Source organism: Corvus moneduloides, chromosome 9 (assembly GCF_009650955.1).
Source record: "Corvus moneduloides isolate bCorMon1 chromosome 9, bCorMon1.pri, whole genome shotgun sequence".
NCBI classification, from domain to species: domain Eukaryota; kingdom Metazoa; phylum Chordata; class Aves; order Passeriformes; family Corvidae; genus Corvus; species Corvus moneduloides.
Genome location: NC_045484.1, coordinates 11,606,897 through 11,633,509, shown reverse-complemented (window position 1 = coordinate 11,633,509; position 26,613 = coordinate 11,606,897). Strand labels below are relative to the sequence as shown.

The 26,613-nt window shown below is 40.5% G+C and overlaps 1 protein-coding gene across 12 annotated transcripts in view; it reads left to right on the top strand.

Moving 5' to 3' along the window:
- NTNG1 (netrin G1) overlaps positions 1–26,613 on the top strand; it is a 150,976-nt gene that overhangs the window by 58,062 nt on the left and 66,301 nt on the right. For all 12 annotated transcript variants that reach the window (XM_032117258.1, XM_032117261.1, XM_032117263.1 and 9 more), the window contains exon 3: positions 7,131–7,771. In XM_032117258.1, the coding sequence (XP_031973149.1) occupies positions 7,131–7,771 (641 nt within the window). The remainder of the gene's footprint in view (positions 1–7,130; positions 7,772–26,613) is intronic.

Sequence of the window (26,613 nt, the reverse complement as noted above, 5' to 3'; positions counted from 1 at the left end):
CACACACTGAGAGGAGCACCAGCCCAGCGCAGCTCACAGCAGCCACTGTGCCCTGCATGGGAGGGTCAGGAGTCCACTCAGATTGCAGTGTTCCACTTTCCTCACACCAGGAGTCTTCCAGGAATTTTCGCTAACACAGAATTTCCATGCTCCCATGATTTGGTATCTCATGACCTGATGCCATACTCAGCTAGTATAAAGAGCTCCACTCTACATACCTGTCCCTAGGGCCAGCGGGAAGCTTGGCATTTCTGCTACGGCCATCCCCTCACTCCCTGTATATCCCTCAGCAAGTGCCAGGGAACAGCAGGGGAAGATGTGCCATCAGAGACACACCTCAGCACCACCCCACAAGGCCAGAGTACAGCTGGGGGATATTGACATCCCACCAGGAGTCCCAGGTACAAGTGAGCAAATCAGGGTCATCAAGGGAGCCCCCTCACAAGGCAAGAAGAATCCAGGACTACAACACAAGCCTAGGGTAGAGAACAGACCAGGTAGAGACCTCAGCCTGAGTTTAAATAGGGTCTGGCCTGGGGCTCAGGTGGGGTTGGTCAGGGGCATCAACCCCTGCTCCCAGGTGAGGCTGGCCAGAGACATTAAGGCCTGCAGGGGTCTTCCATGCTATCAAAACCTGTTTCTCAGACATTTTGGTATGCACATATTTCTGTTTTGGACCTAAACTCTGAACACAATCATTTATAACTACAAAGGAACAAAAAAAACCAACAAAAAAATGTTTAGTGTTCCAGCACTCTGATTCTTCCTGTCCCCCCCAGGATGATTTAATTTCTCGGATTTTGATGCTCTCATTCCTTCCATGATCACTGGGATCTTAAATCCAGGTATGCATCTGGTGTAAAAGAAACTCAGGTTTTCTTAGAACATTTGCCGTATTGTTCAGCCAGAGCTCAGCACAATGGGGTTCCAGCATCAGGCATGTCATGACACTGCAAAAACTATAAATAGGAAAGTGATTATGTTGCCAGATACCTGCTGATGCAAGAGGAAAACACCAATATTGAGCTTCTGAAATAACAAAACCACACTGGGGTCAGTGCCAGTAGATCTGCCATAAGGTTATGCCAGAATGATCAAGTGACCGAAGTTACATCAGCAAGGTTGCCAAGTCAGAGATAGTTTTAGTAACAGAAAGATACCAGTGAGGAAAAGAAGGATTTTCACTCCCCCAGAAGTGGGTAGAAATACTTCAGAGAAAACAAAACTCAATTTGCCACATAAAGTAAATTGAAAATAATTTTCAAAAAGTAACTAAAGTTTCTAAAAAGAGAGAATGTTCTGCTAGGAATTGAATGCCTTTGGCAAATGCACCAGTGCATTTGTTGCTGCAAATATTAAAATGTTTTCCTATGCAACATTTTCAATCCATAGTATTGAAAAGAGGCAGTAATCTGAGAACTACTCTGCATGCCAGGAATACCTTCACATGATCTACCAAAAGGCTTTGCAAGAAACAGTACAGTATAATCAGGGATTACAGAGTTCATCATGCAAAAGCATTTCTCTCTAATTCTGCATCTATATGTAAATTTGGTATAGGATTCCATACCTCGTGGGGGTGTTGTCATGAAGAATAATTAGCTAGGTTTGTGTGCCACACGGCAAAGATTTTTAGAAACTTAAATATATTTTTTAAATCTGAATTACAAGGGCCTTCTTGCACCAAGTTTGTTGCAGGATCAGGACCATAATCTGCAATGCACTTTCAAGCTTAAAAGTGCACAAAGTTGTTAAGCATTATTGTCTATTTTTGGCCAGTCATATCCTCCCTGGTTTAATCTTTTTAAGTCTCCCCAGAAGGTATTGATTTAAACATGCTTTTATTTTCTTTTTTGCTCATTTTGAAGAATGTACATGGTTCAGCCTGCAGCTCAGAGTTCAAAGTGCTAGTCTGGGCAACCAGATGCCTCTTGCTTGGGAGCTCTTGAAAGACCATCAAATCTTCCACTCAGATTTTAGCACTTTTTCTTTCTTAACTTAAATCACTTCAACTTAAAATGCCGTCACTGCAGTGATGAAAGGCTATTGATGGTAAAATGTTCTTGTCTACAGCCATTCCTGTCATCATCACAACAATAATTCTGCTGACATTGACCAAGATGCTTTCAAACCAGCTAATGGATGTAGTGGCTTTGATAACATCAATTGTCATGCAACAGTTCCTGGGCCTTCCAAATCCTCCACCTCACTGACTGTTTGCCCTTAGCAGGACAACACCTAATAAGTAGTATCTCACAATTAATGGTTTCATAATCTGGCTCTGTCATGGTAAATAAGTAATTCCTGGTTAGAAACCACATGTAAAATATAAGCATTAGGGCAGTTGCTGCCAGTAGCTATTACTGTCTAGTTAATCATCTGCAATGTACAGCATGGCACCAATTGTAATGATCTCTTGAAAAGGAAAACAGAAATACTCTAGTCCAAAAGTGTGACTTGAAGGCAGTAATTTACCACACAGCCACATTCCAAACATGAGTGAGGCTGTATTTATTTCTTGTCTTGGGCATCTGAGCTAATTATCTTATGGCAGTGGTATAAAATTCAGTTGTAGTGACTCACTTCTTAAAAATTTATTTTGGTTCTTCTTAAAATCTTGGCCAGATTGACCTCAGCAGCCTTCACCAGTTTGAAAATGCAAGTTATAATCCTCTGTAGGGATTTAGCCAGGTGTCCATTACAGCGTGTAATCTGTGATACAGCTTCCAATATTCACACTACAGAAGAGTTAAGCCCCTCTGCCTTTGTTCCTGAGTGAAAAAGTCCATGAGGTCTTAATGTAGACAGGGAATACATTGAAACAAGCAACATCTTCAATCAAACCCTAAGCCTGTGTGGAGGCCACTGAGGAGCTGTACAGGGGAGAGACCAGAGGCTTCACCTGAGCAGCAGCAGCAGCACTCACACTTCAACCCTTGAACAGCAGCTGCAGCACTGCTGCTGCTCCCCTGCTGACATTCAAAGGTCACACTACTGCTGGACCTCTGTTTTTGACCTAAATCCTCAGCCTAGGGTCACTGTGCTATTCCTGGAGCTGCTTTTGGTAGGACACATTGCTGCCCAGGGGGAGCAAGGGCAGCCCGGCATCCTGTCCCAGCCAGGGACACTTGCGGAGCACCTCCGACACCACTCTAAAAGTTTGAGTTGGCTGGCACAAAGAGACATTGCTGTGTGCTAAAACAAACTCAATCCAGCTAATTGAGGGGAAACCCTACTGGGACCAGCCAGCCCTACTCAGGAGCTTCTCAGGTAACTCTGCTTTTTCCAGCCAGGGCTGAATGCGATCAAGTCGTGATACAGCCACATGCCCTCGCTGTGCCTGCAAATTGGGTACCTCCTCCTAAAGCCAACACTTAGACTATGGCAGTAGTTTCAGTATTATTTTCAATTCCATGAACAGCCAAAATGAAAATAAATAGCAGCTTAATTTGCCTGCCTGCAAGGAGCTATTTAATATCAATCTCCCATTACTGTACAGGAAAATAGCGGGTTTCTTTTAGATGGTCATGGTTGTGGTGTTGGGAAAGACTCGGCTACCTTTATGCTAATTGGCAGTAAAGTGTTTAGAAGTATTTATCAGTATTTAATTATTTAGAACTCTCCTAATGGCTTAAATATAATTTTGAAAAGTTATAACTATTTTCCACCTAGCCCTACTGAAGAGCTGCTCCTTGGAAGGCTTAAATGAAGATCTATTTATGGCTGCCTGCTAGTCACAAAATTACTTAGAGATGCTAATGTTCTGGTCCTTCAGATGGCCCCAACACAGACTGAGCTTAGTTTGCACAAATTGGGCAAAGTTTGTCTTTGTTGTATTCATTTTACTGAGACAAAAGTCTTAAAAGAGGATTATCGTAGAGATCAAGACACTAAAATATGTAACTAATCCCAGTTAAATTAATTGTTTTCATAATAGCATGTACTGAGGGACATTTGTGTAGAGTAAGACCCTTTTAGACTGTTTTGGTAATGTAAGTATGACTTACCATGCAAATTACATTTAAGATTAATTAGAAGCAGTTGAAAGCCAAGTTGCTGGTAGAGAAAATGGGAACCTGATTCCAAGACTCTGAAGCAATAACTATGTTAAATATTTCAAAATTACATCAGCAATTGCCATGTCAGTAGACAGAGGGGAATTTACATAAACTTGTAATTTCTCTCCTCCTCCTGTTAGAATTCAGGACATTTGTTTTATTGGCTTATAATCAGCTTAGATTTTTTTTCTCCTAATTTTCTTTTTCAAGCACTTCAACTCCACACAGGTTATTTTGGTGTCATCAAATCATTCACCTTTTAAAAGAGAATTCTGTATCATAAAATTAAAAAAATAATTTGTTTATTGGGGAGGATATACGTGAAGCTTTTATTAGGATTCTCATTTGCAGTGATGTCCTTACCCAAGTGTGGCAGGTTGTGGCACCACTGTTACCACTGGTAAGAGTTTCAGGTGCAGGACAGGAGAGCACAGTGATTCTGACCTATTTCTCACAATACTCTGCCATTAACTGGGTCTCGTCTTTCTCTGAAAAGCTTTGTGCACAGAGTTGTAGATTGCATTTCAGTTGCAAGCTAGGGCTACCAGCTCCCAATGCCTTACTGTATTCACTTTAGCTTGTGAGGTGTTTTTAGAGCCCCTCTCCCAGTTATTCTGATTGTGTTGGCACCTCAGCTTTGGCTAAAAAGCAAAAGATAAAAGGCAAAGGGAGTAAAATAAATCAACTAATATACAGCAAGAAACACTACATCCCATACAACCTGGGTTACCTGCTGGAAGCCATAAAACATGCTTCCTCCAGCATGCAGGGACTAACGGATCAGAGCGGCTTTAGTGTTTAGCACGAAGAATCACAACAGACTCAGTGGTTTCTTGTGGAGCAGGGAACTAAAGCCATCCCTCAGCAGTGCTTAGTGCACCTCTCTGGCTACACGGGAACGTTTATTTGCTGGGTTTTGGTACCTGTGACTTCCCAGTGTAGTTGCTTTTGCCAAAGCAAAGGCAGAAGCATAAAGCAGATAGGTTAGAGGTACACAGATAGAAGTGACCAGGTCTTTCTGGGCAACCTCAGAAGGTGTGATTTATGCAATCTGAGCATCTTCTGATAAACTGATGTTTACACGTAGCCAAAGGGTCTGGAACCTTACAAATTTCACAATATGTATATTTTCCCTGAGGAAAATAGGCCTGTGTGTTAGCAGATTCTGGCATTTGTATCTGATATATTAAATGGATCTCAAATATTTAAAAATTCTGTGTTTTCTCTCTTCTGCTTGAAACTTACTTTTAATTGTCACTGTTTTATTCAAAAGGAAGGCATAGAAATAGCAACCATGAGCTTGAAATCAGAGCTGTAACAGACTTATTATAGACAATATTTTGCAGAGTACTTTCAGTTACAGCTGCATGCTTTGAAGCTGTCAGTGTAACAAGCAGCATGCTGGTTCTCAAATAACCCTTTTTGTTGTCTTGTAGGTTTTTTTCCTAACTTCCAGTCCCAGTGAATCGTTGTCAGTTTTAGCATTCAGCTGTATTAAAAAGAAAGAGAGAGAAAGAAAATAGTATTTCCCAGCCCAGGTGAGAGGAAGTTGCCAGTGGGGAGGTCAAAGTGAGTGCTGAAGTTCTTTTACTTGTGTTTTGTGGGAGTATGTCAAGGAGCAGAGCAGTGGCCAAGGTGGAAACTTACGTTTGAAACCCGTTTTCCACACTGGATAGCATTGAGTCACTTCATTGCCCTCAGGCTTTGAGATGAAAAGAATTATAACTGCAATTATAAGAAAAGAAAAGGTTGATCATCATACCAGGGCTTGTTCTCTTTTCAGGGTAGGTGCAGGGAACACTGATTAATGACAAAGCTACATTTATGACCTCATCGAGCTCTGCTATGTATAGGCATGTGCGTATTTTTCCCCAGCAGTGCTGACTGTAAGGGAATGGAGGCTTCTTCCACAGTCTGTACGTCAGGCAGAGGGAAGGATACAAAGCAGCAGTTGCTCTCTGGAACAAACACAGAATGAACAAGTAGCAAAATACTTATGTACTGTTGAAAGGTGAAATTAGATATACATGATTCAGTGCAGCCTACAGGGTCTGATATCTTGGCAACTGCTGCAAGATATCCCCAATCTGCAGACAAAACAGCCTTTGTGAAGAAGCAGAAGATTGTAGTGTGAAAGTTAATGCATCAAAAGGCCAGAAAGAGAATAATTCACTTTCACCTTGCTGCAGTGGACAAGCGGCAGTAAAAGCTGTGCACTATTGGCAAGCTTTTTTTTGTTGCTGTTTTTAACTCAACCCTCAGTTCAGAGCTCCTGCCATCTCGGCAGTGTTCCAGCTGGAGCCACTGACATCTCCCACCTAATCAAGTGCTGGATTATCTTGTCCTGATAAATTGAACCTGGTGCCTCATGAAAAGTCTTTTCTGAAGTACTTTGGTACGCTGTGATAAGATGGCAGATACCTGAATCAAGCCCCAGACCTGACAGAGCACTGTTTTTCTAATGGCTTTTGGTTGCAAGTGTAAATGTTTTAAGGCAAGGCAGTGTTGAGCTGGGAGCACAAGTTAAGCATGATAAATTTCCCACCTGGGTGAAAGGAAACTTGAAAGTGTACTGAATACTGGCCATACTGAGTACACACAGACTGCACTGCTAACAAAATACACTTGCCTTAAAAATTAGTTCTTTTTTGGGCAGAGCTCTGAGGAACATGCTTGTTTCAAAAAGAAATTCTCTTTGGCTGCTATCTTTCTAAGAAGAGTTGGAGTTACTGAGCTGTTAGAGACTTGCATACTGTTCTCAGTCTTCTGTGACTCAATCCCTGGTCCGAGTTGTTCAGGGTAAACAAGTCTTTTTTTCTTTTTTAAACCTATACTAAGAAAAATGTTTATATTACAGAAGCAAGGGTGCTCTCTATGTTGTATTTGTTCATTTACTTTAACAGGTAAAACAGCCAGGATTAATCTCATTAAGATAAAGTTATTACTTGCAAGCATTTGTTTTTTCTTTCTTGGCTTCCCTCCTGGAGAAAAGCAGTTCTCAGTCAAGAAACATCTTACATGTCACACTCACCTCTGTGGTGCCCCTTGTAACACTGCTTTGCTCTTTTCCAGGGGAATCCCTACATGTGCAATAATGAATGTGATGCGAGTACCCAAGAACTGGCTCATCCTCCAGAACTGATGTTCGATCTGGAAGGAAGACATCCCTCCACGTTTTGGCAGTCCACAACTTGGAAGGACTATCCGAAGCCTCTTCATGTTAATATTACACTCTCCTGGAACAAAACCATTGAGCTTACAGATAACATAGTTATCACCTTTGAATCTGGCCGTCCAGACCAAATGATCCTGGAGAAATCACTCGACTATGGACGAACATGGCAGCCCTACCAATATTATGCCACAGACTGCTTAGATGCTTTTCACATGGATCCAAAATCAGTGAGGGATTTATCACAGCACACAGTCCTAGAAATCATTTGCACAGAGGAATACTCTACCGGGTACATGACAAATAGTAAAATAATCCACTTTGAAATCAAAGATAGATTTGCTTTTTTTGCTGGACCTCGGCTTCATAACATGGCTTCTCTTTATGGCCAGCTTGACACCACCAAGAAGTTAAGAGATTTCTTTACCATCACAGATCTGAGGATAAGACTGCTTAGGCCAGCAACTGGTGAAATATATGTAGATGAGCAACACCTGGCACGCTACTTTTATGCAATTTCAGACATAAGGGTATATGGAAGGTAAGAGAATATATAACTTTAGAAACAGGCATATGTGTTTGATTTGAGAAATTATTCAGAACTGTTTATTTCCTCAAACAAGAGGACATTTTCTGCCAATGTTCATTGGAAATCTGCCTCAGCTGAAGGCCACTGCTGCCCCATCAGAAGTTCCTGACTCAGTGGCACAAGGTCTAAGTGTTCGCTGGCACTCGCCTTGGATTTTGAGCCCTGGGTCTCCCAGGCAGGAGGGCGCTGGCTCAGGAATTCACCTGAGCAGTGGGACATTTTCCTTTCTGATGTAGTTGGAGTCTGATCCAGTGGCAGTTAACTAAAAACAGAGATTCCGTTTTATCATTTCATTTTTCCAGGCTTCTAATGGAAGCTCTGATTGATACAGCAGCCCTTGCACAAACACTTCCCACTAGGTCTGGCTGTGAACAAGGAAAGCAGCAGAGATTAGAGTCCATTCCTTGTACTTTAATTAGCTCTGAAATGCAGAGAAGCTGAATGAAAATGGAAAAAACAAGTAGTGTTTTAGATAGACTGATTTGAATATAACAAAGATGATTATTCAGCTGGGTTCAAGATAAATGGTTCCCTCTAGGGCAATTGGTGGCTGGTATCAGGTGCTGTAGTCCCAAAAAATAATAACTGCAGTGACATGCCTATCGGGAAATTTTCTTCCCAACTCAAACTAGCAATTGACTGATGCCCTCAAGCAGGAGGGTGCTCCCTTTGTATGGGTCTTGGATGCCAATTTGTTTAGAAGAAATAAGTGGGATCACCTCTATTAGCAATTCACTCACCAGTCTGATAAACCTCTTCTTCCTCCTCTGTTTCTTCTATACAGAGTTTTAGACTTCCTTTAATAAAACACTTTTTTCTTTTTCTTAAGAGAATCTAAGTATCAAAACAAACAGAAAAGCAAATCTATCTTGGAAGGACAGGGACCTTCTTTGCAGACTCAGAATGGAGTGAAAAAAAATAGTGACAGTGATTATATAAAACAGTGCTGACTATATTTTTATTATTCCTGTAGTGTAAATTAAAATCATCAAAATACATTTCTTAGAACTGGAGATTTAATATGCAGTTACAGTCTTCTGTGTCCACACCAACTATATATCCATACATACAGAATAAGTAGTCCAACATTTGAAAATCTAAAATAAATGTTGCTGTTTTAAGAATTCTTCTTGCAATGCTCATTAGTTACATTGTAAATTATTTTTCAGAAGTCACTTGGGAGGGCTAAGTGGATCATGAACAGCTTAAGATACTGTTTGAAATAGTTTGGTAAAATTAGCCTCAGTACAAAAAAATAACACCTTTTTAATGTGTATATTTTCTCCACTGGGCTCCACATAGGTTAGCTCTACTGAGGCATCATATCAAAGTTCAGGATTTGTAGGTCTGTAGGCTTTAAGGAAAGCCTGTTCCCCATCTAAAAACCCATTTGGAGCTTAGTCTGACTTCAATTAGATTATCATTACTTTATCAAAGAAAGCATCTGAAGGATTAAAAAAGACTGCATTGCATGCAAATTAGAAACAGAAGCCTTCTGAGCACATCTGGGGCTCACCAATCTTGTGAAAAATTATCTATAGAAATGAAGCGTGACTGTACAGAGAACTTATCTGATGCTGATGCTTGTTGTCTAAATGCTGCAGTAATTGGACACATGCTTTAAAAGAAGTATCCGATGTGTAATAGTACCTCACTAGATTAGATTCATGTGAATTCTTATCACTTTTCTGCTAATGAGAAGAACAGCTCTTTTGGGATTTGGTGCCATTTGCTTCAATATCTAGTGAGCTTTCCTTGTTAAAGTCTTTAGGGCTTGCTTGCTGCTGAGTAGCTCTGGTGCTGCAACACACAGCCCCTGGTTGTTTACTTGCACCAATTGTAACTTGCTATAAGCCCACTGTTACCTAGTTTGAGGTATTTTTTGTCTCTTCCAGAAACCTTATGGCCTCTCCCCACCAATCAACATTCCCAGCATGTGCCCTGGCATGCCCCGAGCATGGGAACTAGTGGAGGGAAGCAAGGGTTACCAGGGCAGTTGTGCCACTGTTTCCAGCTCAGCTGAGCTTTCCAGCTCTTGCTCCTTAATTTAGGAAGTTAACTGGAAATTGTTATAAAATTATTTTGTTTTGCTACCAAGATTCATGTTCTGGGCTTTGAGACCCAGCTATTTATATAAATTCGGTAAAACTAGACTAGATTACTCCATGAAGACAGGATACAAAGGGAGGCTACCAAGGAGCTTGACATGCAGTAGATGAGGGATGCTAGCAGACACACTTTAAAGCTAGTTCTTTTTCTGAAAAACATAACCTGTAGGTTAAGTATAGTTAAAATCACCAAAGCTCATAATAGCATATTTCTAAAGGCAGCATAAAATGGAATTTGTTTCACACTGTGTTTTAAGCATCAATGACAGTGAAAAGCATCTATCTTAAAGCCACTATGTTAAATATACAGGATACTGGGGTGGTTAATACTTCACAATGAATTATAGGCAGGAGATTTGCCCACTTAATATAGGGTTTGCTTTGTCATTGCTTTGCATTTTGGTGTGAAATAAGCCTGATGTATGTTGCATTGAAAATGAAAACCTGTGTACTCTCAAAGAATGTCTTTCCTCCTCTATTACCACCTGTTTATTCTTCTTCAATTTACCACTTCCATTGTGTATTTATTAAGGTGATGAAAAAAAGGAAACATGGCTGTTAGCAATTTCAGCAACCCCATTGTGCTCACATTATTCAAGAAACCTAATAATCCACATGAACTAATTCTGACTTACTGATGGTCTGCTTCACTGAATCAGGGTGATTTTTTCTAGTGAATAATGGACGATGCGGTGTGCCAGTACCTTAATTAAAGAGAGCCTCTCTTATTCTTGATCTTATTTTAATTTACAGGGTAATACTACAATAATATCACTAATGGAAGGTACATTAAAGGGCATAAAGTAGCATTAACTGTATTAAATTATGGCACTTGTGTTAATTAACTGCTGAAGCAAGATGGTCCTAACAGCTAGAAAGGTCGACTAATGCATAAATAAAGTCTTCTGGGATGGGAAGCTAAGAAAGAGCAGACATTTTCCCCTCATCTGGCCTTGCTGCAGAGGATTAGAGGGTGTCCTGTGCCATAACCTCAGGAAGGTTTCTCTCACTGTGCTGTCTGCAGAGGTGGCCTGAGCTGTCTGCAGGCTCTGCCTCTCTTCAATTCCACATGAAGGACAGTCCTGGCAGTAAGCAGTGAGGTACAGCTCCCAGTTTTAAACTTTTTTTTGTAGAAGAAGTTCACTAAAATGCTGATAATAATTCCTTTGAAGTCAAGCTAAAGGTTCCTAGCAGATTTTGGATCAGACTGCTGAAGGTTTAACCATGTTTAAGTTTTTTTGTTCTGTTATATTGCCAGTGACATGTACATTTATACACTGTAAATTAACTGTAATTCAGAATGCTTGTAAAAAAACATGGCCCCAGTGGGTAACAGAATGACTGGCTGGGTAAAACAAAGGCTCTTATTGCTTTTGAATGATTAGGTTTTGATCTAAGAGCCACCAGTTTCTTTCTGACACCAGAATATCCAGTCTCTGCACAATGTTATTAAGCCCTTTGGAATTTATTTTATACTCTTCTCGCCTTGAAGCTTCTGTATTTAAGCCCCAGGGTTTTCTGACCATGTCTCCGCTGCGGTTGCAGTTCCAGCTGCAATAGAAACCTCTAACTCACAGAACGCAAATGAAAAGTAACCTCAGTTTTAACACTTCCTTGCTCTCACATTATCTCTTCTAAATTTAAATCCATTTCAGCATCTGAATAAATTACTCTGAAGGAAAATATATTTGCTACTTAGGCAGTTGGGGCTTTTTTTGTCGTCTTAGTCAGCCTGCCCCTCCTGCCAGCTGTGAGCCTGACCTGCTCCTGAGGCTGTGGTGGATTTGGGGTGGGTGAGGGCTCTTGCCCTGAGTGGGAGCTCACACTGCAGCTTCGGGCAGGCAGTTCCACCAGGGAGGCTGGGCTGTACTGGGTCCCCTCCTCTGTCTTATTCTGCAGATGCAGTCTATGGATGGATGAATTGGAGTAAATCTCTTATGTTACTCTGTCCTACACTTAGGAACACTATATAATAATGTCCCTGTGTAACTTACCCAAAAGCAGAACTTTGCCCTAGGGAAGTTATAATATATAGAAATGCTGTAGTTTTATTTATAATAGAGAATGTTTTCATTGATGTTCAGCTCAGAACCAGACCATCAATATTAAGATACATAGGCTTCAAGCTTTTAAGGAGACAACTGAATGCCATTCTTGGCTCTAGTATTTATTTACCATACTTGAATACTCCTTGTTTTACAGGAACACTTGCATAAGCAGCTTTTCTCCTTTGAGATTTTCACTAGTATTTGCAGGGAATCTAGCATTTCTCTGATTAAATTATAAACTCATTAGAGAACAGGAAAGAAAAAGTAACATATGTATTTAAGAGCATGTCAATTTATCTGTAACTCCCAAGTGCAATTTGCTTCTTTAATATATCTACTGTAATATGTCACTAAAGAAAATGGTCCTTCATTTTCTGTAAGCAAATCTAGGATCATCAAGAATCGAAATAATTAAACGGTCACGGTGTTTATTCACACATGAGCAGTCTCCAGGGGTTTACTCAGTACAGGTGTCCTGGGTGGGTTTTACTCCTGCCTGCATTCAGATAATACTGATTTCCACCCTCCATCCTGGTGACACAACTCCTGGTGACATCAGCTCAGTGCAGCCACAGTCACAGTGGCTGGAAGGGGAGCAGAGCAGTGGAGTCTGAATGCTGTCTAGGGCTCTCATTCTGCTATATGCTTTTGAAATCAGTGAGTTTAAATCACCAGGTTTCACTCACCACCTTTGCTCATTAGCAGCTGGTCATCTTTTCTTGGGCCATTTTGCAAGCCATGAAGTATTTCCATACCTATCTCCCCCAGCTGTCTTTTAAGGAAGCTCAGTATCGTGCAGGATCAGGGTGTTTGAGGAGAGGCACCAAGCCTTTTTGTAGTATAATTCATTTTGCCACTGAATATTAGAGGACTAGAGATAAAAATCCTGATGAAAGAAATGAGGATTTTTCTCTCTGTATTGCTTTGTATGCTGAAAAGCAATCCAAAGAGCCTTTCTGAATAAATTCAGTGACTCCAAAAGCTTGCAGAAACTATCTTTCCTTTAAGCTTTTCATTTGAAAAGAGTGCAAACTTAATGCAAACACTGAAATAAGCTTAAGGATCTCCTGTATCACATACACAAAACGATTCCTGGCACAGGGATGTCCTTTTGGCTGAAGTTAAAGATGGAGTGGTACAACATATTATCACATTAAAAGTTTAAAAATTTCCAACTATTTCACAAGTAATAGGAACTACCAACTTTTAAGTGTGGGTTGGTTTGGGTTTTTTTTAAGTTTACATTCTGCTCCTTGCCATGGGTACCAGTGTGGTGGTATTTCCTGCCATTAGTTTTGTTCATGTCAGTATCTGATTGCATCTGCTTAGGAGCTGATTTTTCCTGGACATTTCTCATCGTGTGAAGTGCCTCAGAAGGTAGTAGCTGAACCCAAAATATCTACATACTTTATCTTGACATAGGTGATGTTTCTCTCTGTGTTAATTTTTTTGCTTGGTAGCTGTAATAAATAACCCATCATTCAGCTGTGATCTAGGGAAATATTTGAAATTAAGAGGGTTAACTCTGCTGCCTTTCCTCTCATTTCCCTTTAGAACGGTGCCATAGTATGCTCTCTCTCACTCCCTATATGTACAAAAAGTTAAGTATTGAAACAAGAAACAAGTCCTGATACTAGTTTCAGATGCCATCCTGTAAATTAGGAGTACTTTGAGTGAAGTTACCCTTATTAACCCATTGAGTTTCAAATGCATGTAGGAGGAATGAGGGAAGACAAGTGATGGAAAGGGAGGACAGAAGGAACAAGAGAAAAAAAAGAAGGGAGGACAGAAGTAAGATGACTATCCCAGCTTCTGTTTAAAAAATGAGAAAAAACCCACACCTCTCAGTATGTTCATCCTGTCTCATGTCTGTATGATAGAGCTGATGTAAAGCAGCCAGTTGTGTTAAATCCAGTGATAGAGTCACACCTATTCGGAAACTAGAAAGTGAATTAGTAAAGGTCAAGGTCTAATAGTATCATTATGTGGGGCCTGTGAGACCCTTCCTATCATTCCCTCTGGAGTCCAGCTCTGGGACTGATGTGCCTCAGCAGTACTAGTGACCCATGCACAAAGGGAATCATCACAGTCCCTACTTGATCACAGCAGGCTGTAGGGAAAAATCCTCAGTACAACACAGGTGAAGCGTATTGTTAACTGGGCTGAACTACAGGGTAAGTTTTCAACACTGCTGTAATTCTTTTCCCATAGATTATCATCTTGTTCATGGAAAAGTAAGGAAAGAGCTACAACAAAAGGCAATGCTGTGATTTTAGAAGGCAGCAATACCATCAGGGAAAAGGAGACAAGGAGTTACACTGCAGGTCGTATTCCCAAGAGAAATTCTGGCTGCTGACACATTCAGGAAAGCATAATGCTGCCTGCAGCCATTTCCAGGAGAACGGGCTGTGTCCCGGGAGGTTTGTGGGATATGGTAGAAATGAAAGGATGCTGAATAGCAAGAGGTGTCCTAATCACATTAGGAGGGAGCAGGAACTTGCTACTTGACATACTACCACTCCTGAATGAGACCACCTGTAATTTTTGCAGCATACAGAGTCCTTGGAGCCTTAGAGTCAGTCTGTTCAACAGCACCTGGTTGCTCACACAACAGTTCATCCAGACTTTTATGCTGGAAATGCTGCTGTACTCTGGAGTAAACCAGCTGTACTTCACTGACAATTATTTTGACATTTCTGGGGTGATGGCCACCATTTTAAAATATGCACAAAAGTAAACAAAACCATTTCAGGATAAGGCAGATAATCCATAGCTTCATACTGTAGGTTACATCTGATCAGGCCTTGGGACGTACCACGGATAGTGTGATACATGGTACATACACCTGCCCATATTCTAGTTGTGGAGGGCAGGTTTCCAAAGTTATGCTCTTCCTCTGAACCCTTGAGCCTATCTTCTGGCTTTTATGTTTGTGTAAATGTCAATAGTGTCTGCTTCTTCCTTGCAAACTCCCTTGAAGACCTTGTGATTCTTTTCATTTTCTCCCTTAAATCCATTTCTGTCTTTATGGTAGCTCTGAGTGTCTTTCCTCTCTGCCAAGCAGCATTCCCACTTCCACCCTCTCCAGATGTGTGTTGTCCTGTAATATGAGCCAATATCTTATATATTAAGATTTATAAAGTACTTTGAAGTACACTTCAGAAGGATTGGTAGAGAAAGCACAATGGATTGTTATAACCTGTCCTCTGTGCACCATCATTCATAAAACAAGCATGTAAGGGAGTGCTGGTGGAAATGTTAATGATACCAATACTGTCCCAATGGTAAAGTGGCATGGTGGTTCACATTTAACTGCCACCAGCATTTCTGTTACACCACACATTAAACCTATTAATAACCAAGAAGATAAAATTTTATTACAATAAGGAAATATACATTGAGATATGCATCTTCACACTCAACTAATTAGTTACCATCGACTGTTTTCACTTTGCTCAGTGACATGTGGTATATAAATCATTACAATATGTTAAATGCAAATGGTTGGTAATAGGGTAACCATCTGCTCACTGTTGGAAAGTTAGCAGAGGAATATAGTAAGCTGTACTTCTAGTAATGATGCTAAACTCACATCCCTGAAATACCAAATATCTAAAAACAGCTGCCTCCACTAATGCTAACATTGCTAATATGTCTCTTACCCTTTTCATTTTCAGAAGTAAACCACATATTGTAAGAGGTAATTTTGTTCTTCAGCTTGAACTTGATTTCAAGGCTAGAGTCTGTAACAGCAACATGAACCACTGTATTGCAGAGGCTGATCTTTTCCTTAAATGGTGTTGAGTGCTTTTGAACAGCCAATAAATAATCAGGCTGTGCACTTTTCTCAGGACATCTTTTCATCCACAAATATAATTAAACCCTCTTCCTCCCCTAACCCTGGCTGCCAGGCCTGTTTTCAGGGATGACATTATTTTGTAAGTGATAGATAGGTGGCACATTGCTGTCTGGTAACGTATTACACTAGCGACCATCAAAGGATGCCTCCATCTAATAACCTCCCATGCCCTATGAGCATTAAAGATCACCACTGCAAAGAGGGATCAATTATTTTGCCACAGACATGTATTATCAGGGGCTGTCACATACCTTCATAATGAGCTTTCCTGGATACCCAAGCGACAAAGTAATGCGTTGGAAAATTAGTAGTGGGACAAGAGTGAAGGACTGCCTGCCAAAGTTGAGGCTATGCCTTCAAGCCAGAGCAGCTCCTTCACCCCTTACCCAGTCAGTCATGGGCTGGTCAGGGTCACTATCACAGTGCTGGCTCCCCCATCAGTAATATATTGCACTATCACCTATCACAGAGATTAATATGTTCCTGTATTGAATTCCCAAGATGTGGCTCTCAGCATTAAAGAAGCTAAGGAATTAATTTGGCTTCCACTGCCTGAATGGAAAAGAAGTTTGTGATTTCATCAAAGTCAGACACTAGTGCTGCTGTGGCTTGCTCAGGCCACGTTGGGAGCGAGGATTGGTGTTTGTTCAGGAGGTTACATCTGGCATGGCAGTGTCTGATTTAAGATTGTGCTTCCAGGGAAGCACCTGCAGAGGAAGAGGCTGCAGGAGAGCTCATTAGCCTGGCAGTTTCTCAGACCCAGAATGAATTAGAGAGTAAGATGTGTGGTCTACAGCATCTCAAAAGCTGTGGCTTTGTGTAAGTGTGCTGTCCTGCAAAGCTTTCTAAGTTTACAAAAATTTTACAAGGAGACGTTTTGTGCTAACACATTTTCCTTTGTTGCCCTGAAAGAAAAGCACCAGCTGAAAGCTGCACGTTTGGTGACTCCATTTTGATTCACAGTGAACACTTGCCTGTTTCAAAATGGGGTGTCTGCACTTTAAAGTTATCTGGAGCATTCATAGACAGAGACGTTGTGATGAGCAGCACTTTATAATTCCTCAAAGGCATGGTGCCAGAGCTGGGAATTTGATAAGCTGAGGTCCTGAATTGGATTCCAGCAATGGTCACAAGTTTTAGGAAGCACTCATTTGAAATTGCAAGCAGAGGGAAAACAGGATTCTTTCTCTTTAATTACATTAGTTTTATTGAACTGAAGCATTGCTTCAGTTCCCAGAACACTTTATATATATTTTAATGTGAGTTACCAGATACAGAATAGTTGCAGTACCGTTTATTGTTTCTGACTTTTATATGTGGTAAAACAGATTTTACTTATTTTCCCCTTTAACTCTCTTGTGCATTAAGGACCTTTAGAAGTTGGGATGGTGTTTACTGAAGTTGTCATAACCAAAGTAATTTAACTTCTTTGATCTGGTAATGGTTCTATAGTGCCTTTGTTTAGGCCTATTCAGAAAAGCCAATCCAAAGCACATGAACATGCACTGGAGTCCAGGAAACTGGCAGCCTTTTGTGCAGGAGAGGAAATGTGAAATGCATTCCCTCAGTTGCTGATCTTTTTAATTTGCCTTAGATTTTTCTCATATTTATTGAACTGTGGGCTGTTTCTTCCCTTAGGTATAACTAGAGCTGTTGAATTTGCCACGTAAGCACAACCGTGAATTGACTTGAAAAAGTTTTTTTTTTTTAAAAATTACCATTTCTGTCCCCCAGTTAGAGCACAGCAGGTCCCACAACCTTCTGCTCCTTTGGGGGAGTGGAGACGGCAGGAACGGGAAGCAGCAGTGGCGGGTGGGACAGGGGACAGAGCTGCAGAATGACAAGGCATCTGTTTTGTCAGTGACCCACTTCAGGAAATCCTCCTTCCCTCCTCCCACACCCTGCATACCTCCAGCTGCTCGTTTCTCACTGTCTTTGTTTCTCTTTCTGTGATGTGATCATCACTCCTTCAGTTGTAGCGCATGGGGATCACTGCCCATGTGGCTCAAAGAAGGAATGGAAACCTTCAGGAGGAGCATCTCACTTTACAATAATAAAGTAATCCTATTATACTTTGTCAATGCAGAAAATTGCTTATCATTTAACAAGCTTCATTAAGGATCCTGTGTTTATGGAACCATGCCTTCCTTCCTTTGAATGCCCCTGAAATAATTCTTCCAGCAGGACAGCAAAACAGCAAGGAGCCAGTTACATTTTTAATCACTTGTGTCCCATAGGAATTGCAGTCTGCCAGCAAGGGCAGCTCCTTCCCCTCTGCAACACAGGAGAAGATTAAAAGATGGGAAGCTGTGGTTTGGGAATGGTGGGTTAAAGTTAGTAATGATCTAAAGATGAAACAATCTGAGTGTCATTAACTGCTAATATTCTGCTACTGAAAATGTTTAACCTAATCCAGAAGCTAGATGGGAAGGGAGTTGGGGTGGGGGTAAATAAAGGGCTTCATCCTCCTTTTCCATTTGTTTTATTCCTGAATGGTGAAGGGGTAGTTGAAAAAGAGTTGGATGAAATTAAAAGTAAAATGAGAAATAGTATTTCATTTCCCCTCTAGTGTACAGGTCTTGAAAGAAGGAACCTTACATATCCAAAACAGTTTGCATCATTTTAGCTGCTCATCATGTAGATCAGTTAGACACTGCAGGAGTAACCTGCAATGTGGTCATTTTTTCCAACAGTAATCCTTCCAGGTGGGTGACAGCAACAGCCTCCATTCTGACATGTACAAATATCTCATGCTTAGACTTGATGCCTTAAAATATAGATCCAAACTTTTGGTTTTTGAAGATACTGAATCCCTATATTGAGTGAGCAGATTCTGAAATATCTCATCTTTCCAACAGCTACTTTGGAGACTAATGCTGACTTTGTGGTCTATATGTTGGTTTGTTTGTTTGTCTGTTAGTGCTTCATAAAATATAGATGCTTTAAATAGGAGAGATACGAGACAGTGATACCACGGGAATGACAAAGGGTTATGTGCTCTGATTCCAAAGGATATACTTTTGATGTTGTTCACTGGTTTCCTCACTGCACAGTCCTACCCAGGGTTTGACTAACAAATGCACAAGAAGTGTGTGGCTGACATTTAGCTGGCTTGTGAATTGTGGAGAGGAGATACATATGCTCTAAAGGCTTCATCCAAAGAGCATTACTTGATGCATCACTCGATGCATCACTCACAGATTTTTAGAGACTTTTGGCATTTAAAATTAAATTATGTAACAGTGGTTTAGTGCTGACTCTTGGAAAAAATAGGAGATTTTGTTAATTTTGACTGTGTTTTATTATACCAGGGCTTTTGAAAAATCTCTTGCACATATTAGGCCCACAAAAAAAGGCCTTACTGCCACTGAAAAAGATTCAGCAATTTAAAATGAGCTGAGTGTATGTTGTAACAGGAGAGAGACCTTTTGGAGAGTTGTTCAAATATTGCTGCAATGCAAACAGTTAATACAACATAACGTCCAGTCTCAGTGTCCTGTATGCAGGAGCTTCCCCCTAATTCCAAACACATAAAATGTGGACTTGTTATATCTTCATAAACTTAGCACATTTTTTTAAAAAAGCAGGTTTGAAAATTCAGCTGCTGTAACTACATTAGCCAAGCAAGAAAGAGAAAGAATTGCCCTGAGGTGTGAGGGAGAACAGGGCACTTGTCCAGCCACAGGAGCAAGGGCTGGTAAGTCTGAGAGGGGGCAGCTGTTTTGTCACGGGTGTTCTCAGAGTTCCCATTCTGCAGTGCTTGCATCTCGAGAGAAACCTGTTACAGACTAAGACTTATCTTCCTTATTTTATAGAGTTCTTTATCTTCACAGGTATGTCAGCATCTGAAAACTCAGAGAACATTATGAAGGAATAAAACTGAGACAAAATAAAGGAGTGATTTGCATAGGGAAAAAAAAAAGATTAATAAAAAAACAAACAAGCTACATTCAACTTCTGTTAGAAGCAGCTTGAACAGATGCCAGAAGCTTGTCCCCTTTGTGATATGATTATATGGCCACTAAGTCATTTGATTCAGTCAATCTGCTATATATCATGATAAATCTGTGTAGACCAGAAAATCTACAAGTGCTGCCCTTTTTCTCTCCTGATGTTTTTTGCCCAGCTTGCAAGGAGAGAACTGCTTTAACAAGATTTGGGGACGCTTCTGAGTCCTGTGTAATGCTCCCCCCTCCTGGCTTGTGTAGGTCAACAGGAGGAAATGCTGAGCAGGCACGAGAATAGATGAGGAGCGAAAATGAACAGCAGTGGTGGGGAAAGGAGGTCACAACTGCTGTGGGCACCATCCTAAATCCCAGTGAGCTGTCTCCCTCCTTCTCCTCTGCAGCTCTCACTGTCTGAGAAAGAGAACACAGCTATAAAACACCTCAGACGCAAACAATAACTCCTTCATCCCCAGAAGTATTACTTACAAAAATGTTTTCTAGTGAAGTGGCATTATATTTTTGGTTTTGGGTTTTTTATTTGCATAATTCAGGGAGTTTCTGATAATTATGCCCAAATTCATTAAAGATAAAGCTCTGTGTCATGCAAGCATTTTTATAAGGATTCTCTCAGGACACTGTGTCTTTTCCTACTCATCAGGTCTTCAGGACAAATACCTCTTCTTATTTTCAGTGGATGGCAACACTCTGTCAGTGTGCAAACAAAACTCAATTCATTTTGAACAGCACTCTTATGCCCTGAAGAATGCTTTAGTGCAGGGAAGCTCTTGTTCACCATCTGACTGTCTGTGCCCCAAAATGGATCCTGTCCCATCTTGCTAGATCTATTCCTTGTAATAAGCTGGTGCTTGAGAAATAGATACTGCTAGACCTCCCTATATTAAGGACTTTCAGGGTTTTTTTCAAACATAAGCTCTTTCTTTACCTTCATCTATTAGTTCTCTATTATTTTTCATAGTGCTATTTATATTATATATATATATATGCATGCATTTTACTTCCAGATTAGCTTATTCTTTGAGAAACAGAAACAGCTTGTATATTTTCCAGTGGATTTGGAGGCTGAGGAAACCTGCTTGACATTTCAGAGAAAACTGAAAAGTTTGTATAGGATTTTAAAAGCTGTGTTATGCAAGATGGAATTGCTAAGGTTTGTTCTTCAGTATAAACATGTACTGATTGTTTCGTCAGCAGTATTTCACTGTTGCTTTCCCCTATGACAGCCTTACATTATTCATAACTTAAAATCTATTCTTTAAATTTTCAGTTATAAGAGTTTCCTGGCGGGGGTCACAGAATATGAAGGGAAGTATTGATTTGAAACATTTAAAATATAAATGAAGTTGTTTAGTTCTTCTGGTACATGGAATATTATAGTCACTGGATCAAATTCAACCCCCCAGCATGTCTGTTTTCATAGAAAACAAAAACATGCTCCCAGCCTCTCAGTGGACACTGCAGCTTCTGTGTGAACATTCTTTGATTTACCCAGTATTTGTTAAAAACAAACATGAATAATGAATGTTCCAGAGAACTTGAAGGCCAAAAGCAAACACTATTTTATTCTTGTCTGACATTAGGTCAGAATTTTAAGACTTTAAAATACAAGGCTTTAAAACTACCAGCCTTTTGCCACTTAAACTTACCAAAGCAGTGTCAGCAACCCCATTTCACAATGACATACACAATGTCTCTTGTCCCATGTCACATTGAGGCTAGGACAAGTACTAAACACAGTGGCAGAGCTGTTTTGGCACTCAGGGAAAATCAGGGTTGGTGGTACCACGATGGGCATGCCTGTATGCATGTCCACACTTGTCACCTGCTCATGTCCACACATCAATCCACTCACTGCTCCAAGGTCAGTGCCAGAAGCCAGGTCCCCTCTGCCTTTCACCATCTGAGGTCTAAGAGCTCCTTTCCAGCTGCCTCTGCCCAGGACTGCCTTGCTCTGGCCACCCACCTCTGAGAAGACCACACCAGCCATTAGGAGTCACACCCTCGGACCATCTAGACCTTGTGGGTCCTTCCAACTCAGGATATTCTGTGATTCTGCACTTAAATTATTACATTCAGACTTTTCTTAGGTAAAAAGCAAGTAAAAATGTGACCCTTTATCATCTAGCTCAAGAATTCTAATACTAAAAAGTATTTTCAGTTTTCCCATCTTCGTATAATTCCACTGACTTTAATACAACATAATAAAACGTTTGCAGATTCTAGCCAGTTTATTGGCTTCAAGATAACAATAAGTAGTGTCTATAATTAAAAAGTACTGTCATATGGTATTTTTGAAAAAGAAAATAAGCTTTTGCTACACAAAATCAGCCTTTGAAATACATTAGATGAAAGAAGAATTGTTTTCCCAAATTAAAAAGATACACTTAGAACTTTATTTCCTAAACTGTTCAAAATTACTTCCAACAGATAGCATTGTGTTTGTTGTGTTGTTATACCAACAGGGCTAGAGATAAGGTGACCCAGTATCTCTTTTTCAGTATCTTAAGTTAGCTATAGGATGCTAAGTTGCTTCTTCAGCAGCTCACTTTTCATCGAGTTTTCTTCAGCAGGAGAAAGGATTAGTATTTTTGAAGTATAAATTATTCACAGAAGAAATTTCTGTCCATGATGGCTGAAAGTATCTTCAGAATTTAACCCACATTAATAAATACTTTTGACTAATTTTTCTGAAAACTCTAAAAAGGCACAATTTTTCCTTTGGAAATATTTTTCTTTTAAAATTGTCCAAAAAAAATTCTAAATTGGGATTTAAAATCTGAAAATAAAACTACACATTTGACACGAATTATTTTTCCCCCATTTTTTTTCTGTTCAGTCAGTGAACTGAAAAATCAATTACTTGCAACTGCACTACTGGCAAATAATTCTTATCATAATCATTCCAGAGGGAATTTTTCTGTGAAAAAGAGCTTATATTGTGTGGAATTTGGAAGTTAAAAAATTGAGGCTAGCGTGATAAACACTGAGAAATGTTGTTTTGTTTTTTCACTTTTCTCTTTCAAGTTATGACCTCCAATCGAGATGAAAAACGAAAACAACGCAAAAGAGGAACAGTAAAAGCTGTATGTATTTTAAAGTGGATTGGAAGTGTCTGCTTTGATAATAAGCAGCTACCAATTCCCAATTATTTTAGATGGATCTGTGAAGCCTAAGCATTTTAAAAGTCAACCTTAATGAAACACAAAAAAACACCAGGACAAAACCACTTTTGAAATCTTTACTCAGCCTGACTTGCTCTGAACAGGTCATTAAGCACCCTCAGCTTTGCTGGTTTAATCATGAATACCCCAGAACACAGCCCAGAAAAGAACAGAGCTGCCTTATAATTATCCTTAAAGTTCAAGTTCAGCAACATGGTTTTTCAAAAAGAGATCAGTTAACCTGCCCTCACAGTAAGCACCTTGTTCTCCTTCGCCCTCATGAACGGCATCAAGCAGAGGCAGCAGCAGGACCCAGCAGAGAGCAGTGGCCGTGTGCCTGGTGCTCCTCGCTCTGGGAAGCACGGCAGTGCTGCACAGGGAGAGAGGGCATTCCAAAGCCTTAAATTCAGTAACACCTAGAGGTAATATCAGCAACAACCAGCAGAACAGCAAACCATGGGTGGGGAACAGCAGGACACAGTTTACCTAGGTAAAAAGGTCCCTTTCAAAGTGGTTGCAGCACTAAACCTTGAGCAGTGGCTTCTGTGCGGATGAGGTGAAGGTATAAGCCTGAAAAGAGAAATGTTAAGCTAGTTTTCAGAATCAAGCATTAGTTTTTGGCTAGGCTGTGTCTGCACAATTCAAAAATATTTTAGATATTTATCATTTTAAAATATCCAGTAAGAGGACAGGCCACTAAATCATATGCCAAAAGTTTTCATGTCTGGATTCTCAGAAGTCTCAAAAGGCAACCACCTGAATTACATTTCTACTTACGCCCTCACTTACCCCAGCGGTTTTTCTAAATGGCCAAACAGTGCCTAGGCATCTCATGGTGATATTGAAAATAAGAGTGTTTTTATCAATGTTTCTTTACCTTTTCCCAATACATCTCCTGTAAAACAAGAGAGATAAAAGAAAGGAAATCTAATTTTGTCTGTTTAAAGCACTTACATCCTGGGCTTTTCAGGGACTGTTAGGTCATATGTAATATTAACAGAACTTAACTGGAAAGACAACTTAGCCTTTGTTTTTTGGTGTGCTTTATTGCTGGTTGTGTGTATTGGTGGTTCACCTAAAGCAAAGGTGGCCCACATACATAGCAAAAAACCAAGGATATGTTCAATAGACCTTTTATCATTGGAGAAAAGTCTGGCTTCTTTCTGGCTGTTTTCAAAGAGAAGTCTCCTGATTAACTGCTGAAGCTTTCCTGCTGGCTCCTTTCCCTTGCTCCGGCTCCATATCCTTGCACATCCTGCATGGTTCCTGGCCACTCAGGGCAGCCATAGGAGCTGCCACAAGCTGGGTTGAACCAGTACCTCTGGCAGGGTTAGACAGGCTCCCTAAATGATTCTGCTTTGTGTTCACTTTTTTCCCAATATAACTCATCTTCTTATCTTCCTCTTGGAAAAAAATTCTTCCCTGGTCTTTGTGTTTGTTTGGACAGGAGGTGAAAGTCTCCTCAGGACTTTCTGATTTGTAAAATCCCCTCACCTACAGACATAAACATAACAAGAGAGCTTTAAAGCAGAGCTGGTCATAACAGATGCCTGGCAGAGAATGAGAAGGGGAGGTTTCTCACTGAATCCTGATAGCAGCACCCACAGGAAAACCTTTCTTGTTACTGATGCAGTAGGAGCAGGACCTAGCTATTCATTGCATTTAAGCTATCAGAGGTCTCACCTTTCCAGGTGCTCCCTGGTGTCCAAAAGCCAGTGTGTGTGTGGTGGGCTATTCTGCACCCCTTCTGTGCCTACATGCAGGGGTGCTGCCCTCCCAGCTCTGCAGCTGCCGGGGGTGCAGAGGTTCTGCCAGCGAGGACAGCAGTGAGCCCAGGACATCCACTGCTCCTCCTGCAGTACTGCTTGGAGCAGCACAAGGCGTATCTTCTCTCCCTTGGAGGCAGCCAGTTGCAGCCCATACCCAGTCTCCCATATATACCATTCACAGCAGTGACTACTGGGGACACGTTTGAGCTTTTAAATGAGTCCTTGGGAGGTCTCTTAAACAGAAGTGCTTTGAAACCTTTTTAAAAGAGCAGCAGATGTACAACTTCACAGAGCTGGTTTCCCTGGTGTTGAATTCTCTGCGCACCATGGATATCTTTATGCTGCTTTTCTCTCTATTAAAGTCCCCCAAAGGTTACCAAAATCAGTATGAAATTAACCTTGCTTGTTTCTCATGTAGCAGAAACACTGCTCTCTTGACAAAATATACTTTATTCCCTACTGTGACACAATAGGTGCTACGCCCTGAGTCTTTTTCTAAGCTAGTAAAGATATTTCTGCTTCAGCCAGGTCTGTCCTGCATCAATCATGGAGACAAATTTGTAACAGCTCACTTGGGGTATTACTGCATGCAAGAATAAAATTTCTCCCATTGCAGATAGTTAAATTTCATTACTGAATGGTATTGTAAACCATGTCCACTTGGATGGTAATTTAATGACCACACAACAAATGACCTCCCACACAACAAATTGTTCCTTTTCAGTGTTGTGCTGGGAAAAAGAATTTGGGACCAGCTGGCAGCTGATGCTGTGAAATACTACTTACAAATAAAGACAGGAAGTTTGGTGCAATAACTAGCATCTCAGAGCATCTTTCTTGGGAGTGCTGCTGAGCAGATGTAAGACTGGTACTTATTAATTAAATTAAACCCAGAACAATGGATTTCTTAATAAACTTAATAGTGGTGATGCACATTAGCACAATGCCGGGAGTTTCAAATCTAGTGTTCAGATTTGTATCAGGAAAAAAGAGAAGAAAAAGTGACTCCTAAAGATTTCTTAACTTCTCTTTCTAAATTTGTAAACTATAAAACTTTGCAGTGATATATAGCTGCACCTTTCATCCGAGGTTTGTGAGCCACAGTCTTAACAGTCTAGTAGGTTGTGGTACGGACTTTTACAATTGCTGCAATACAGTGGTTACGTTCTGCCTGGTAGTATTATCATGGTTAACATGAGCGTGGTTTTTGGGTGTCTTTTCATGTCTATTGACTTGTTGATAATGACTAACTGCTCAATGATGGATGGCAAACTAAGACTGGCTAAGAAGGACATTGGACAGCACCAAAAAATTTAAAATACCAGAAGCTTTTCTTTCTTAATGTCCTGATGGCAATAAGCAGTTGTCAAATCTCAGATAACTTGCTCCTTAACTTCTTTGCACTGACAGATAACAGCGCGGTACTGCCAAGCAGACTGTGTTATTCCAGCTGGGTGAGAGAGATGGATTCTTGTCCCAGTGCCACTTGCCTCTCTGATATATAACACTAAGGGGAGCTGAGGCTATTCAGGTTTTTAGCATCTCCAAGTTTTTCTTTATATTTAGAGCAAACCAATAAAAACAGGAGATACATCATAACAACTCAGAACACCTGAGCAGTGTAGTACCTCTGCAACACCTGCTTCCCCCTCCGCCCTGTCATCCCATCCCTGTATCAAGACATCAATTGCTGTGTGAAGTACAGCAACTCAGTAGGTGAGACCAAAGGGATTCCAGTGAGAAAGAGCGAAATTTTCGAGTGGGAGAGAAAGAAAAAGCAAAACTAATTGTAACACTGATGCCCTTAAGAGTTTACATCAGCTGCTTTTTCTCAGTTCTTGGTTGGTAGTCTGGGAATCTACCAAAACAATCACTAGTGTTAAA